This window comes from Arctopsyche grandis, chromosome 8 (genome assembly GCF_051622035.1).
Source record: "Arctopsyche grandis isolate Sample6627 chromosome 8, ASM5162203v2, whole genome shotgun sequence".
NCBI classification, from domain to species: Eukaryota; Metazoa; Arthropoda; class Insecta; order Trichoptera; family Hydropsychidae; genus Arctopsyche; species Arctopsyche grandis.
Window position 1 is genome coordinate 18456883 of NC_135362.1, and position 15712 is coordinate 18472594.

At 34.2% G+C, this 15712-nt stretch overlaps 2 protein-coding genes across 3 annotated transcripts in view; one reads left to right on the forward strand and one right to left on the reverse strand.

The window, feature by feature from the left end:
* Positions 1 to 8674, forward strand: part of LOC143916150 (ras-related and estrogen-regulated growth inhibitor-like protein) — a 111071-nt gene extending 102397 nt beyond the window's left edge. For both annotated transcript variants that reach the window (XM_077437080.1, XM_077437081.1), the window contains 3 exons: positions 7131 to 7309; positions 7403 to 7592; positions 7677 to 8674. In XM_077437080.1, the coding sequence (XP_077293206.1) occupies positions 7131 to 7309; positions 7403 to 7592; positions 7677 to 7745 (438 nt within the window). In that variant the 3' untranslated portion in view covers positions 7746 to 8674. The remainder of the gene's footprint in view (positions 1 to 7130; positions 7310 to 7402; positions 7593 to 7676) is intronic.
* Positions 8675 to 8790: 116 nt separating this feature from the next.
* PIG-B (phosphatidylinositol glycan anchor biosynthesis class B) lies at positions 8791 to 14055 on the reverse strand. The gene is made up of 10 exons (XM_077437079.1): positions 13955 to 14055; positions 12846 to 13117; positions 12555 to 12765; positions 12331 to 12478; positions 12130 to 12258; positions 11904 to 12056; positions 11724 to 11825; positions 11452 to 11637; positions 11116 to 11377; positions 8791 to 11037 (listed from the first exon to the last, which is right to left on the reverse strand). The coding sequence occupies exons 2-10, from the start codon at positions 13107 to 13109 to the stop codon at positions 10942 to 10944; spliced, it is 1551 nt and encodes a 516-aa protein (XP_077293205.1). The 5' UTR covers positions 13110 to 13117; positions 13955 to 14055; the 3' UTR covers positions 8791 to 10941.
* Positions 14056 to 15712: the final 1657 nt, after the last annotated feature.

A 15712-nucleotide genomic window follows, 5' to 3' on the forward strand; every position in this document is an offset into this window, starting at 1 on the left:
CAGACAGCCGTATCAATTTCACTCGCTCTTCCGGGCTCGGCACTTGCTCGTACCTCTTACTGCCTTCTTTTTGTTCCAACTCTGTTTCAAATAACCTTTTTCCCTTTCCTTAATTAACGTGGCGTTTATCAGCGGATTGATTTATGCAATGCGTGTGCGGGTATATGTAGTTTTTTTTTTATATTTATTTTACGAAGAGTCGTCGCGCGAACGTTAATTTGTACGGTGCCAAAATGCACCGATGCTCACCCCCAGATAGCGCCGCGGGACACGACCTGTAAATTATCTCCAATTTAATTCAACCGGGCACCGAAATAAAGAAAGATGGAGAGTCGGCGGGACGCTTTAAAAGTACCAATATGACCGTAAAGTACCGTAAAACTTTTCGCACATAAAATTTGACACATTGTAACGCTGAGTACCTTAAGAATTACTCAAATTTAATTTATCGTATTAGCCAGCAGTATAGCTCCGTGGTTGCGATAATGTTAACCACGAAGAGGTTGCCGGATTCAATCCCTGGGTTAACCTCGATTGAAATGAATTTATTCCGAGTATTTATATTATGCTGTTGGTCAGACTTGGATATACATATGTAGTATGTATGTGACTCAAAGTCGATCGTTTCCTATCATACATAGTTTGTCAATTTATCTGATTTCATTGTAGAAACGGTTCCTCATCAAACTATATAACAAAACCATCTTGCCAACTATGTCATCACTATTTGAATATGATTTCAAAAATTTAAAACCTATAAATTTATATATGTACGTATGTACAAGTTTAATACCATAGGTGTAAGCCAGGGCTGACGAGAGAGGGGGGGGGGGTGGGGTAAAGTTCCAGGGCCCGGAATACTCGAGGGGCCCAGTTCGACTGAGCGATATTGATATTTTATATTATTCTAAATAAAAATACATATATTTATTTAATGCTATTTAATGATCCACGCATTCTTTGTGTCCATGTGAAATCGTTCATGTTATATCATACTTTCTTATTCAATTATTTTTAAAAATAACAACCAACATATATGTAGGTATTATTCTAATAGTTCTGATAGATCAAAAATATATCTATGTATAAGATCTATTTTTTAGTTTGTCATAGGGCCCGGGATTCCTCTCGGCGGCCCTGCGTGTACCAACCCGAAATGGCATCATGGGAAAATATAAAATTCGGTCCATCGGTTATGCCGCCTTTCCCAAATATTAAATATAAAAATATATAAATAGTCCCGCAGTGTAGTATGTTGTATATAAAAATATAAATAAATGGTGACAGTGTAATTTTTATGAATATATGTCACGGCCGTAGCCAAGGGGGGGCTATGGGGGGGTGTCAGCCACCCCCCCCCCCCCCAATTTAAAAAAAAAAAATTTCAGTTAATTTTATTGTTTTATTTTTTAAATCCCAAAGAAACCTCACTTATCTTTCTGCTGTCTGCTAAATTTTACAAAAGTTACAAATTCCGAACGAAAAAAAGCTTATAAAAAGTTTCATTTTTTTTAAACGTTGAGTTGGGGGGTGACTGTGTTTCAGCTCCCCCCTAAAAAATCCTGGTCACGGCCGTGACATATGTACATACATATGTATGTGTATAATCATATTTAAAGATCAAACGACACCGGTCGAAAAAGAGGATGGTATCCAAGTATGCAATTGTATCCACTGCAATTGCATTGTATCGTATCCGGCCGAGTAATGTTTCTTTTTTTTTTACTTTATTTTTTCTTCACCAAAACCACGCCCAAAATGCCGATCGGTTAAATTTATATCCCTTTTTCTCGCATGCTTTGCACTTTCGTCCAATTTGACACCGATTTCACACTTTTGTTGACCTGTTTTACGAACAGTCATTTGCACTGATTATATGTATGTAATGTATGTATGTACCTATGTATGTACATATGTATGTATGAATATATGAGTATGCGTGTAAGTTGAGATATGGAAAACAAATTTGCCTAAGCAATATAATAATACATATGTGATACATACATACATATGTTTGTACTATTTCATGTTGTGTACCGCGTCTACAAGACTGGAAATTATGAAAGTATATAACGTATGTACATATGTATTGGATTGCATATTAATATTTGAGAATTATCTAGGAACTGAAATCAGCTTCTAGCTGACCACAGTTTCATGTTGGGGTAACCTGTGAAAAAACTGATACTAAAATATAACAAGGATTTCTTCGAAAATTTCAATCTTGAAGCTTTCAGTCTATAACCAGCAGCATATACATAGATTGGTGGTTAGAATGTAATGTTTTCAAACCAAGTGGTAACAGGTTCAATCCCTGCCCACTGCTGTTGGCTAAGCCTTGGATATGTGAGTTAGACAATTTATCTGATTTTCATTGAATATTTTCCATACTTACTGGTTACGTGTATGTAGTGGCCGGTACTTGCTATGCCAGTATAAATAGACCTTTTTCGTATTTGCAAAATAATAATGTAACGCTTCATATAAATATGTTGTGTTCAAATTTCTTTACTAATTTCAACACTCGGAAGTTTGAAAGACTCAAAAGTTCTGCTAGTTAAATAGATATCGCAAAATGTTATTAAAATATGAGCCGTTATATTTGAAATTGACGTATGTAGGTTCACTTTTCTCCATTTCGAGAAATATCTCGCAAAACATTAAATATGATGTTTTGTGTTTTACAATATTTTAAAATACTGGTGGCCTGTAATAAGTTTATTCTACTTTTCTGAAATCCTGACATGTCGAATGATAATAATTTGTGAATTAAGTTAAACTGATATATTGTTTTTGGAACTGAAAATTGGACTTCCGCCACTTTCAAATATTATTTATTTATTTATTTATTTATTTAAAGTTTGGACCGTTGTAGCATTACAGGAATTCCTAATGCGCCACAATGGTCAAAAATATAACAGAAAAGACAAGAAACAAAATAATAAATTAGACATAACAAAAACAAAACATATATATACACAAACAACTAAAAATAATTATTATTATTATTATATATCGTTTATCGTCTTGAATTCATTCTATGTTTACAAGGTTTTTGTATTTCGTAATATTCTTTCTCGATTATGATTTTCAAGTTATGAATTCTATAAGTCCTCACCAGATAGAGTTTCAAAATTTGTCATCCGGACTGACCGAAACCAATCACGACAAGCAAATAATACACCACCACCACGTCGATCTACTCTATCGCGACGATGCAGCCTCCAGGAAGAATCAAAATGTTCAGCATCAAAAAATGATGAAGTCAACCATGTTTCCGTTAGTGCTACCATATCATCACAAATATGTAGTAGAAACGGCTGAATTAAACGCAGCCAGCTTTGTCCTGAGACCTCGTGCATTTTGGTAATAAATTACCAATTTTCGGTCTCCCAGTTTGGCGCGTGACTTTCTTTGAGACAAGAAATGGCAGTTTTGATTGAGCCAACGGAGGTTGAGCCAATGGAGACGAAACGGAAGAGGAAGCAGAAGAAGAAGCCAACACAGTCACAACAGAATCACGACTATCAGGACCATTTGAGCAGGCAGATGTAGGAGAAGAGGCAAACATCGACGTCACTGCGACCGTTTCCATAGAAGATTCACTAATACTTGCAGACGTAGTTTTAATATCAGGCTTCAAACATCTAGCAGCTCCCGTACAAACATCAGCAAATGAAACACTTGGGCGCAGCTCTAATGATGAAACAACGTCAGTGGCAGACATAGAAGTAGTATTAGTATTCGATTTTTTATTCTTAATGCTCATTCCCCAATCTTTAAATCTACCAAAATGAACACCAGCAGGCCAAGAACCAGCAGAAAATAACAGGCCAGCGACAGAAGCAGGAACAGATACCTTAAAGGATGTATAAGATCCTCGTGCATTAAGAGGGGAAACCACAATGCCATCCTTTAATCCACAGATGGCACTAACGTGAGTCAAAACCTCGTCACACGAAGTGTCCAATGAGAGCTTCCATATATGTATATTGACATTCCTTTTGACGGAAACAATAATTCCAGAAGCTGCTGTTCCCACCTCAAATTTACAAATATAATGGCTCATATGCTACTTCACTAAAAATATTATTCAATAATACAAAATTCAAGTAATACTTCACTACATATGTACATATATAGTCAACGGTTCCCGGAAAGATGCACTGAATAGTAACGCAGTTTCGAGAAGTCATAATTTTCAAAGGCGCTCAAAAAGAACCTACGCAATAGAATTCCACTAAAAAGGTTAGCACCCTCAGATAGCGTACAAATACCCCTTGACGCTTTTTTGCGGAATTCTATTGCTTTCGTTCTCCTTGAGCATCTTTGAAAATATGGATGTCTCGAGAGTGCAACTATCTCGAGTGCATTTTTCCGGTCATCGTAGTCAACGAGTGATTAATTTAATTCCAACCAGAAAATGATTGGAATTTTAAATCAAAGTACGCTGCTAGGAATTTTTCATTCTTATCAGAATTTTGGAAAAATCGTGCCAAATTTTTCATTAGGTTAAGTCGAGTGAAAAACAAAAATCATATCATAGCTGCAAGTACATATTTATGTATGTAAGTACTGAAAGGAGCATCCGATTCGATTCGGTCGGATTGAAACCGGATTTGTCCGGCATTCGCCTCAACTTACAGGGCGGTTCAAAGGTGTGACATCCGAGGGTATTATGATACCGGTGATATATATATGCTGTCGTTGCCGATCCTTCCGCAATTCAGTGGTCGTTTGTCCCGTCTCCATTTTCACCACCAAGCCTCGCCAACAGCGCGGTAGATTTATGAGGACGAGGCTGAAGGTTAACGAGAATTTAGTGCCGGAGCACATTAAATCTCAAAATAGCGGACCGCATCGAAAATTATCCTTCCGCTTAAAAATACGGTATAAGCACGACTCGATGTGGAAATATGTATGTACATATGTATGATAGTATAGGAAAGTGGTATGGCGCTCTTGACAACGAACGAGCGTGAGAGTGAGTGGTCCGGACAATTGGGTGGGTAACGCGCTGGTCCGTTCGGTTGGTTTCCGTCCCAAGACAAATGCTGACCCAATGTGGATCAGTGTGTTAGGATGTCGCCACGCTCACGTCCACTTTATCCTCAGGGCCGGCCCTCTGGCTCTCCGAAACCACTTCCTCGACGATGCACTTCCTGTTCGTCTGCGAAATCGACACGTGTTGGCCTGCCCTATTGTCGTCCAATATTCATAACCCAGTCGTCCGGTTCTTCAGATTACTTTCTTTTGGGATGGGTACCTTCTCGAAACAATTGATTTGGACTCGTACATTCGTTATAAGCGCAAGTATACCTACATACATATGTACATACATATATAATACATATGTACATGCCTACTAATATCTACACTCTATTCAGTAGGCTCATTCAATTTCATAAAAAGGGTTTTCCGACTTAAATTCTTCCAATATATGAGTCGGTTTTTTTAAAAGTGCCAGATGTCCAATTTTCAGTTTCAAAAACACTTTTTTACTTAATTTATAAATTGTTATCACTTCTTTTATTTTTTTATTTTATTTATACCAGGAAGCCTAGTAGGTAACAGGTAAAGTAAATACATATCAATTAGCATCCATAGAGACATTTATGGTTAAACTTGTAAATTAGCAGCATTTTATACAATTCAGCGAAATCCGAGATTGCTGAAAACTCTAGATTTGCTAGAAAATGGGTAAGGTTGCCAATTTGTTGGAACCGTTTCAATGAAAATCAGAAAAATTGACAAACTCTGATCTGGAGTCACAAATCCAAGGTCTGACCAGTAGAAACTAGTGGGATATGAACCCGTGAGCACTTTGTTCCAAGCAACCAATATGCTAACCAATAGTCTATTCTGCTGCACATACGTTTTTTCGGGTTTGGATGAAAAGCTTTCCTACCTGTTCCGACATTACATCGTCATCGTCATGTGATGAAAATAAAAAAAATATATTAAATTTTATAAACCGGAAGTGGGATTTTTTTCCTCTTAGATAGGTAAAATATGTTGTCGCCACTACTCTGTCCACACCCCTAAACGTATCAAGCTCAAAAGTTATATTTGTATTCTTTATGTATTAAGTTAGAACTGATATGGTTTTGGTCAGAATTTGTAAACCGGAAGAAGTATTTTTTTTAAACAATATTTCATTATTTTATTTTGACCTTTTGAATTATTTTAATCTTCTTGATATTTATTGTGTATAATACTGATATTGATTTTGAGTAATAATAAAATTTGAACAAAATCCAACAACCGAAAGTAGAACTTTTGTCTTGTGCAAGTTTCCATACATTTGCGCTCAATTTGTATCGAAAATGCTGTCATAGCTATTAGTATTTCATAATGCTGCCGGTATGTATGAATGTGTCTGTACGGTTCAATATCGAATTTTGTTTTTTGACATTCTTATATTCCTCAAATGCATAGATAAAGTCATGGGTTGGTCACACCCGAATTTTTTTTACTGATGTGGGGGCCTCAAATTTCGAATGCGCCTGAAGCTCCACTTTTACTTGATCCGCCACTGAAACTAATCTAAATGTGTCACATGAAATTAAATTTATCGTGATCAGAATACTTTATCTATTGATACTTCGTATACAGAGTGTTCGTATATATGTAAGTGCAAGGTCTTAAGTGGATAATAGTTCATATAATTTAGAACAGTTTGAACTATACAGTGCCGGTTTTAGGGGGGAGGCTGGGTCGGGTGGCGCCCGAGGGCGCCAAATAAGTTGGGGCGCCGCTTGATGCGTCAAAGGCGCTTTAAAATTTAAAATTAGAGCGCCAAAAGCCATACAAAATAAATTCATACAAAAAATTTAGGCCATACAAAATAAAGGCGAAATCTTTTTCTAAGGGTGTTTAGAAAAAATTGCCCGAGGGCGCCATTGGGTGTAAGGCCGGCACTGGAACTATACAAACTACTTAATATAATTTACCAAATACTTAATGAGTATGAATGTACATATGTGGATATGCTCAAGACATTCATTAACAAAGTTTTTTAAATAGCTGAAGTCCTAACTTTAGCTATTCTGAATAGCTGAAAATATCTTTCACATATTTCTGAGCTTCTCAATTTTATATATTAACGTATATTACATATCTGATTACAGAGTGGTTGCTTATACGAGCACATACGATGGGGAGAAGCGTTCGTGGTGGTGTACTCCGTATGCGACAGGGAGTCCTTCAGAGAAGCCCAGGAGCTGTTGGCGCTCATAGCCCGTTTCAAATTGCCGTCCTATTACACGGCTTTGCTGCTGGGTAATCAGCGAGACCTTGATCATATTAGGTAACCTATTCATACATATAATGGGAATGTGTATAATACTTACAAAAACATTTTTTCTTATAAAAATAATTTGTTTTGTATGATGTGTTTTAGAGAGGTGTGCGTGGATGATGGTCAGGAAGTTTCGTTGCGGTTCGGTTGTCAATTTTACGAAGTGAGCGCAGCCGAGCATTGTGCTGGAGTGTCGTTGGCATTCCAATGGTTGGCAAGGGAAGCCAGAGCTGGGCAACTCCTCAGAGCCCTGCCAGTTCGTCGTAAGCTCGGAGTCAATAGCGTATCCAAGGTTCTTGCAAGACTTTGTAATATTATTTTACATATTTCATTTTGATAAAATATTTTTTTAACAGATTTTATTTTGAACTTTTAGGTAATAGGAAATATTTTTGGTAAAAACAACAAGAGTGTGAGGAAAAAGCGTCCATCACTTAGTATATAGTTTTCATGTTCCTATTGATATTTTTATTTTAGTACGTATGTATGTGTGTGTGAATGACAATTGCAATTTTCATTAATTTTAGTGTGACTCGTAGTTATTTAAATAAATTGTAATTTTAACTTTTTCTACTATCATATATTTGTTAATGTCCTATATTATTAAGCAGGTTTTATAGCTTTTTGAACGTTTATACAGCATCATATTCTAAAGTAAATTTTATACAAATTGTAAGATTGTGAAAATTTTGTCTCAAATTAAAATGTATTTATTTTTCTAATAATGGTCTTTGAAACGTCAAAAGTAAAGCCCAACGAAACAAATACAGGATAAGTAAGAATTATTCTTTAACTTTTTATGTATGTATTGAAATTTTTCTGTTTCACTTTATAACAACATAAATTTGCGTTTCTCTCGAGTGTATATTAATACAATATTATTTAATTTATCATTGGATTGTATCGCATTCTGCGAAAGATATATAATATTGTGGAATTATTATTGATCAAACTGCTATGTTTTTTTTTAGCTTTCTGTTTGAACACTTGTTCTAATAATTTTTATGATTTTATGAGACTTGTTACCTACTATTTCAAATTAAACTTGAATGTTTTATAGAACATAACTACAGTTGACTCAACAATTGGAAACTTTTTAGAAATTTTATGCCATGCAAATACGTAGGTTTAAAATTGATCTTGCTACACTCCAGAGGTGTGCTATTGTATATATTTATTATTTTTTATTAATTGTTATATCTGTGATATATGTAATTAGAACTATATTTTTATATTGGCTAGTAATGTAATGAAAAATTATATAAAAAAAACACATATTTACTTGTATTCCACATGAAGTAATCAATTGGGCAATATCTTAAATGTAAAAGCATTTTCAAATAAAATACTTTTAAATAAATATTGCATTTTGTTAATAAACCTTATTGTTACTTTCGTTTCCACTATGTATAACTTCTTATATAATCACAAAGGTAAGCAAATGGCAGAACAGTAAAACTACAAATGATTTATTTTTTATCTTATTTATTGAAACACAAAAACCACACAATAAAAATACAAAATAAATTTATATAAATCTAGAACACATTTTTGGCAAATTTTTATTATTAGTTTGAACCAAAATTGAGTTCACATATTGCAAATTTAAACACATAATTTTTCGTCAAATAATTCAAACAAATCGATATAAAATAATTTCTAATATAAAAGATCTCAAATTTTTATATAAAAAAACAAATAATACATAGTTTATTTTTTAATTCATGATATTTTGAAAATTTATTTTTATTTAGTGATTCATTTAAAATAATGTGTTGTTTTTACATCTAAGTAAAATTTCCTTAACTATAAATTAATTTTATTCTTCTAATATATTCTGTTGTAAAATAAGAAAATTAAAGTAAATATAATCTAATTAAACATCTCAAATTTAATGATCAAAGTATCTATCTATAAACCATCACTCTAAAAAACATTTACATTATATTTTATATTCAAATTTATTCAGAAACACCAATTCACAAATTGAATTTAATATAATAAGGCATCGCCACTAAGCTTGGAAGAACACTTGAGACTTGAGCAACAACTATTATTTGATACTAACAATTAATAAGTACTTTACAATAAATGTTATATGAAATTATAGAAAATAAATAAGGTTAAAACATTATGAAATTATACATATGTATACAGAGAAAATATTAGAATATGGCAGAACAGATCGTAAATAAAATATATGTATATTACAAGTATTGTCATAAGTCATTTTTTGGCAAAAATACTGAACATACAAAGTTTACAAATTATGTATGTTAACAGTTAATTATCTATTTAGTACGAAAACAGAACAGTATTTTAGTAGCATAATTAGTCATTTTAATAAAGAAAATTTTAGATTAAAATATACATATTTATTTTACTTACTTAAGGTGAGATCACACGATACAAAAATATGGCAGGGCTAGATTTATTTCATCCCAAAATCATTTAACACGATCAAATATGTTTGATATGAATATGTTTTGACAATATTTAACTATTTTTTTTATACTATCTTCGTATCAAAATTGATTGCAACCTTCACTAATGCAAGTTAAATTAATTTACTTCAAACAACTGAAGTGCATATATATGTATATAATATAATATGTATACTCTCATTAAAACTAAACGCTTAAAAAATTCATAAATAAAATTATGAAAAATAAATTCAAATGTCAAAAGTAAGATAAACAACATACCTTGTATAATATAAAAAAATATCACTCAACTCATTAATAAAAACATTGTTGATAAATGCAAAAAAATAATTAAAAGACAATGATTCATTTTTAATTTTGCTTTTTGTTTTGATTGATAAAAAACTTTGAATACAATTTAAATTATTGTATTTGATATAATTATATTATACAAGGTTAAATCGCTTTTTATAATGTGAATGTATAGATAAATTTTCTCAATTCAAAATTCATAAATATAGGGCGAAAATATAAACAAAAAGAATCTGATCAAAATACTTCACTTAAACAATTGAATTCTAAATTCAAAACTAATAGTAAAAAAAAACATAGATTTAAAAATGAAACCTATATAAAGCTGGTGCAGAATTTAAATCATCTTTGCATTGCAATTATTATTGAATATTTTCATGTATGTTTCAATAGGTATTTCATGTTGTTGACACTTATAAAAGGAGATGAAACAATAATCCTTAAAAACAAGTAGAATAATCTTGACGTTATTGCAATAGTACAGAAGAATAATACTATGGTAAAAATCATCGAATTTTGAAACGTTTCATAATTACATTTACAAATATAGCTCATAGATTACTATTGCTACAGTATGCATTAATAGACAGCTGTAATACTTAGTACAAAAATATTTTACCACTATTATTATAAATGATACAGTCTTTTGTCAACTTAATACTCTAACTGCTAATATAAGACCATCATTGTATAATGATGTGTTTTACAGCAGATAACGAGTAAAAGATACCAGGTACCCAAGATTTAAAATATAATTCGAACTTTGGAGCAAAAGACAATAAAGCTACAATGAAAGTTTAAGGCAAATATTTGATTTAGTTACACATATTATGCAATTCATAGCACGATTGTTTGTATTTTAAAAAATTTATATTAATTCAAGATTATATCTCAGTTTTGAATAGTCTATTTTTGAACTTTATTAGGCGTCGGTTTTTGTGTTTGACTCCTAACTTCTCTTTCATATATTGTTACGGTTTTACCGACTCTGTCATCAGGTATCTGAAAACAATTTACACATTGAATATAAAAATATACAACAAACATACTATACATATTGAGAAAATTGTATAAAAATACCTCAGAATGAAAGAATGAATTTAGTTGGTTATAATAAGCCAAAATATTTCCGATTTGTGGAACCAGTTTATCAAACAATATGATGTGAGACGGGAGTTTTGTTTTCTTAACAGTTTCACCAACTTGTTGATTCAAGTATTCTATTTGGAACCATTTAATTGGGTTTTCGTAAAACATATCAGCTTCGTCTTTATAATTGGGCTTTTGATATAAATTAGGTTCACAGGTGAGGAAACGAACTGGAACATTCACGTGCAAGTGGCTAAAACAATTTTCAAAATTAATTTTCAAGTTCATTTATTCCTATTTATAGACTATAAAATAAAAATAAAATACCTATACAATGGAGTTGAGTGACATGGCATCAAAAATAATAAAGAAGTATTGGTTGGATGTTTTGTAGCGATATCCCTGAGAACTGGCATAACATCCATGACACCTCTTTGATGAATAACTCCCAAGTAACCAATAGGTACAATGTTTCCAATTATAATTGCAGCAAATGCAAGGTAGACATACAATCTATATATGAAAGATTCATGTAAAATAGATTTTAGTATAATAGGTAATATAAAAAAATACAGTAATTTATACAATGAATTCTTTACCCTTTTGCTCTCCTACTCCACCTTGATAATGTGTCTTGCGAAATGTATGTAGCCATCGGAACCAACGGCAGAATAAAACGAAACTCTTTATGCGGCAATAAACTGAAATCATAAATTATATAAAGCAATCAAATCGTCACAAGTTAACTAATTATAGACGTTATAAAAAATGTATAATACCTGTAAATTGCTAATACAAACGTAATAACAAACAACAGAAAACGCTGTTTATTAAAAACATCTCTGTTCTTTGCTGCTTCAATTGAGCCACACAAAAATGGAATCAAATTAATTCCCAAAACAGCTGGAAAACCAATAGCAAAATACCAATACCTAAAAATGAAACCCAATAAGGAAAATATACGAAAATTTCATAATTAAATAGAAAAATACATATAATACAAACCAAGGTTGGCTTCCATAGTGACTTCCAATGTCATTGACATAATTAACTTTGAAAAACTCCCAAGGCGTAATAATTAATCCACCATGTAAATATGTATCAATCATTGTTGATAATCCAAATATTGACAAACTAAAAATTGAAACTATACATTAATTCAGCAACACACAAAAACCAAACATCTCAAAATAATGAAATACGAACCCAATTGGAATATAATATAAAGCAATTAATTTAATTTTCTTTTCGGTTGTAGTTAAAATATGTTTTAAGCAAAATGGGAACCACACAATAGCAGCAGTTGGTCTTATTACACAAGACAATGCAGCAATACATAACCAACCATTATCTTCTAGAAATAAAAAGACAGTTAGAAAAACACCAACATCGATAAATTTTATATAAGAAAAACTAAATAGAAGCATTACTTATTTTTCCTGTTTCAAATGGATATCTCGCAAGAGCGATCATGATCAAAGCTGTTTCTACACTATTGGATAAAGTACGGTTTGCTGTGTAGAACCAAAACCATTGAATCAAAATCATAAAAAGTCCCCATTTGTGACGTCCCGTCCATTTATAGAATGAATAATCGGCGACAGTGCTCAAAATGGCTTGTAAAATCCTCGGGAGAAATATCTGCAAATTTATAATGAAATTATTGTATAACAATGTTTGTGGCGACAAAAGTCAATCAAACTACATAGCAATGAACTTACCAATATTAGTGAATGGTCGCATTCGACCAGTTCCAACAGCTTATAAAATCCAGCGATGATAGCCGGATATATGTAACTTCTAATTCCATTAGTCCATTCCCAAGTGAGGTGACCGTAGCCAAAGCTCAACTTATGAGCCACTTCAAGACTCTGCCAGTATTCGTCGGGAACATACCATGTTTGTACAATAGGCACCGACGCCAATCGAACGGCTGCAATTAATAACAGTGCTCCGGGGATTTTCATGCTGACCGGTGCACGCATTGTAACACCTGTAAAGAAGCATAAGCATTTTAAATATAACTAAAAAAAAGTCTTTTCATTTCTTTCTAAAGGAGTCGATAGTAAATTGTTAATGTAAGACCATTTGCATTAAGGAGAAAAATGCGCAATTCATATCGATCAGCCTAGATGTTCTGACAAATAAGAATTGCATAATTTGAATATAAAAAAATATTTGGAGGCTTTTTTAAAACAATATTTAGTCGTTATATATTGATATTGAATATAAATAAGGAACAATAGGAAATAATTTATTATTATAAAAATATTCATTGAAAAATTTTATGTGGTTATATTTCTTAAACGTCTCACATAATACTAACAGGAATATATACCGAATAATTTAGTATAAAAAAAATTTAAAGGTACAAAAACTTTGCATACACGTAGATAATTTTAGGTTATGATACGTATGAAAGTATGCTTGAAAGAGGCGTGCCGACGTGACAGTTGGTGAGATAAAGACATGGAATGACAGAGAAAATTGGCGCGAATAACAAAGGGGTGAAGTTTAATTGATGTTTCTCGTTTGACAGTAGATTGTGGTTAGGTGTGGCAAAACGGTACCCTAGGTAAACTACGGAGTGATATGATTCAATACGAATGAATGGAAATCATTGTGGAAAGCTGCAATTGTGTGAGGGAACGAAACATGAAGAGGGTGTGTAACGCGATACCATAACCATAACCGCGACCGCAGTCGGAGCGCCGCGTGACAACCGCCATGGAGCGGAAAGCGAGGGGGTGGGGGTGCGGGGCGCGGGTGAGAAACACGGCTGAAGGCTTTCAGGTGAGAGGCGAAAGGGGGCGAAAGGGGGCGAACTAACTTCGGCACAGTCGAGCGTGAAAACAATCGCGGACACCGACGCCGATGCCGACGCCGACGCCGAGTGACCACAACAACCTCCCAGCGCGGCGCTGCGCACAACTCAACGCCGCTTAATTACGCCCATAGACCGAATCAGTGAACACTTTCAATTTGCAACATTTTATTTCATTATTTTGCCGCAATGTTTTATATAGTTAAAATTCTCTTTTAGTAACTATATATATTGACTGCTCAGTTTCTGTAAATGGAAGGGTTTAAACTATCAATACGGATCGTGATTCCAGTTTGCGGATTTCAAAACGGTTCGGTGATTACTAGTCAAATGTGAACCGGTCACAGGACAACCGGTCGCTCTAGATCGGTCACACGTGATCAACCGTCACACTAAAACTGGTCACGATAAAACTGGTCACCCCTTTAAATCGGTCAACCAGTTTTCTCGTGACCCATTTCAGGGTGTGACCAGTTTTCTCGTGACCAGCTTTAGTGTGACGGGTGATCACGTGTGACTGATCTAGAGCGACCGGACGTCCTGTGACTGGTTCACATATGACTAGCAGTGCGTTTACCTTCAAAACAGCCTGAATACACTTCTGATTATCACGATACTAACCTATTACACGATCAATACAGATTACGATAGGCTTGGATCGTGTGATAATATTTATAGTGTTGTAGGCGGGGTAGGGAGTGTTGTCCGTATCCCAGCCTAACGAAACACTGTTGTGCTTGTTTTAAGTTGTTTTATTGTTTGCCTAAATATTGTACAAGTGTATTAGAATATTTGAGGAAGTTTTCTAGAAGCGGCTATTGGCTGTTGACTTGGTGTCGTGCGGGCCGCTGGATCTGCAATGTGTCGTTGCTCTGGATCCGGCTATGTTCAGATGTCTCTGGATATGGCAGTGTGTTGCTGGCTCGGCATTCGGCTATGTTCAGAAAGTCTCTGGATATGGCAGTGTGTTGCTGGCTCGGCATTCGGCTAAGTTGCAAGCGTTCTTCCATTGTAGGGTAGTGTAGTGGAAGCTGTTCAGATGCTGGATGTCGACTGGTCTGCTGCTGTGTGTCGACTGAAGTTGTTTGGGGTGGACCTCCTTTTATATTGTTTTTGGGGATCCACGTGACTTGTGCTTGGCGATTGATTCTGAGAACCGCAGGTGGTGTTTACGTGTGCGAGTTATGCGAAGAATGTGGTTTGTTGTTTAGGGTGGACGTTTCTCGAATGTTTGGCGTCGTTCCACTCGATTTAGTTTAATGGATGCAGGTGTTCTTCGACTTCGTGTCGTTCTGATTGGTTTGTTGGGGTGGAATATGCTCGAATGTTTGGCGTCGTTCCACTCGATTTAGTTTAATGGATGCAGGTATTCTTCGACTTCGTGGTGACGTCAATGGTTGAGCGTGAGAAATGTATTCTCCGTCGCAATAGATTTCGATAGTTTCGATTGCGGTGACGAGATTCCTATAACCAGTTTTCTCGTGACCAGCTTTAGTGTGACGGGTGATCACGTGTGACCGATCTAGAGCGACCGGTTGTCCTGTGACTGGTTCACATATAACTAGCAGTGCGTTTACCTTCAAAACAGCCTGAATACACTTCTAATTATCACGATACTAACCTATTACACGATCAATACAGATTACGATAGGCTTGGATCGTGTGATAATATTTATAGTGTAATATGCCCCATTGACGACAAAAATTTCAATGAACGCTAAGTAAACAGATACGCTATAGTAGCCCTACGTGTACGTTAGTAGC

Bases quoted from the DNA above. Each gene is read 5' to 3' on its own strand.
- PIG-B (XM_077437079.1), bottom strand. From the start codon at position 13,109: ATGCGTGCACCGGTCAGCATGAAAATCCCCGGAGCACTGTTATTAATT. The intron at 12,766-12,845 runs GTAAGTTCATTG...ATAAATTTGCAG, and splicing joins GCGACCATTCACTAATATTG to ATATTTCTCCCGAGGATTTT. The intron at 11,826-11,903 runs GTATTATACATT...TTATGATTTCAG, and splicing joins TTTGTATTAGCAATTTACAG to TTTATTGCCGCATAAAGAGT.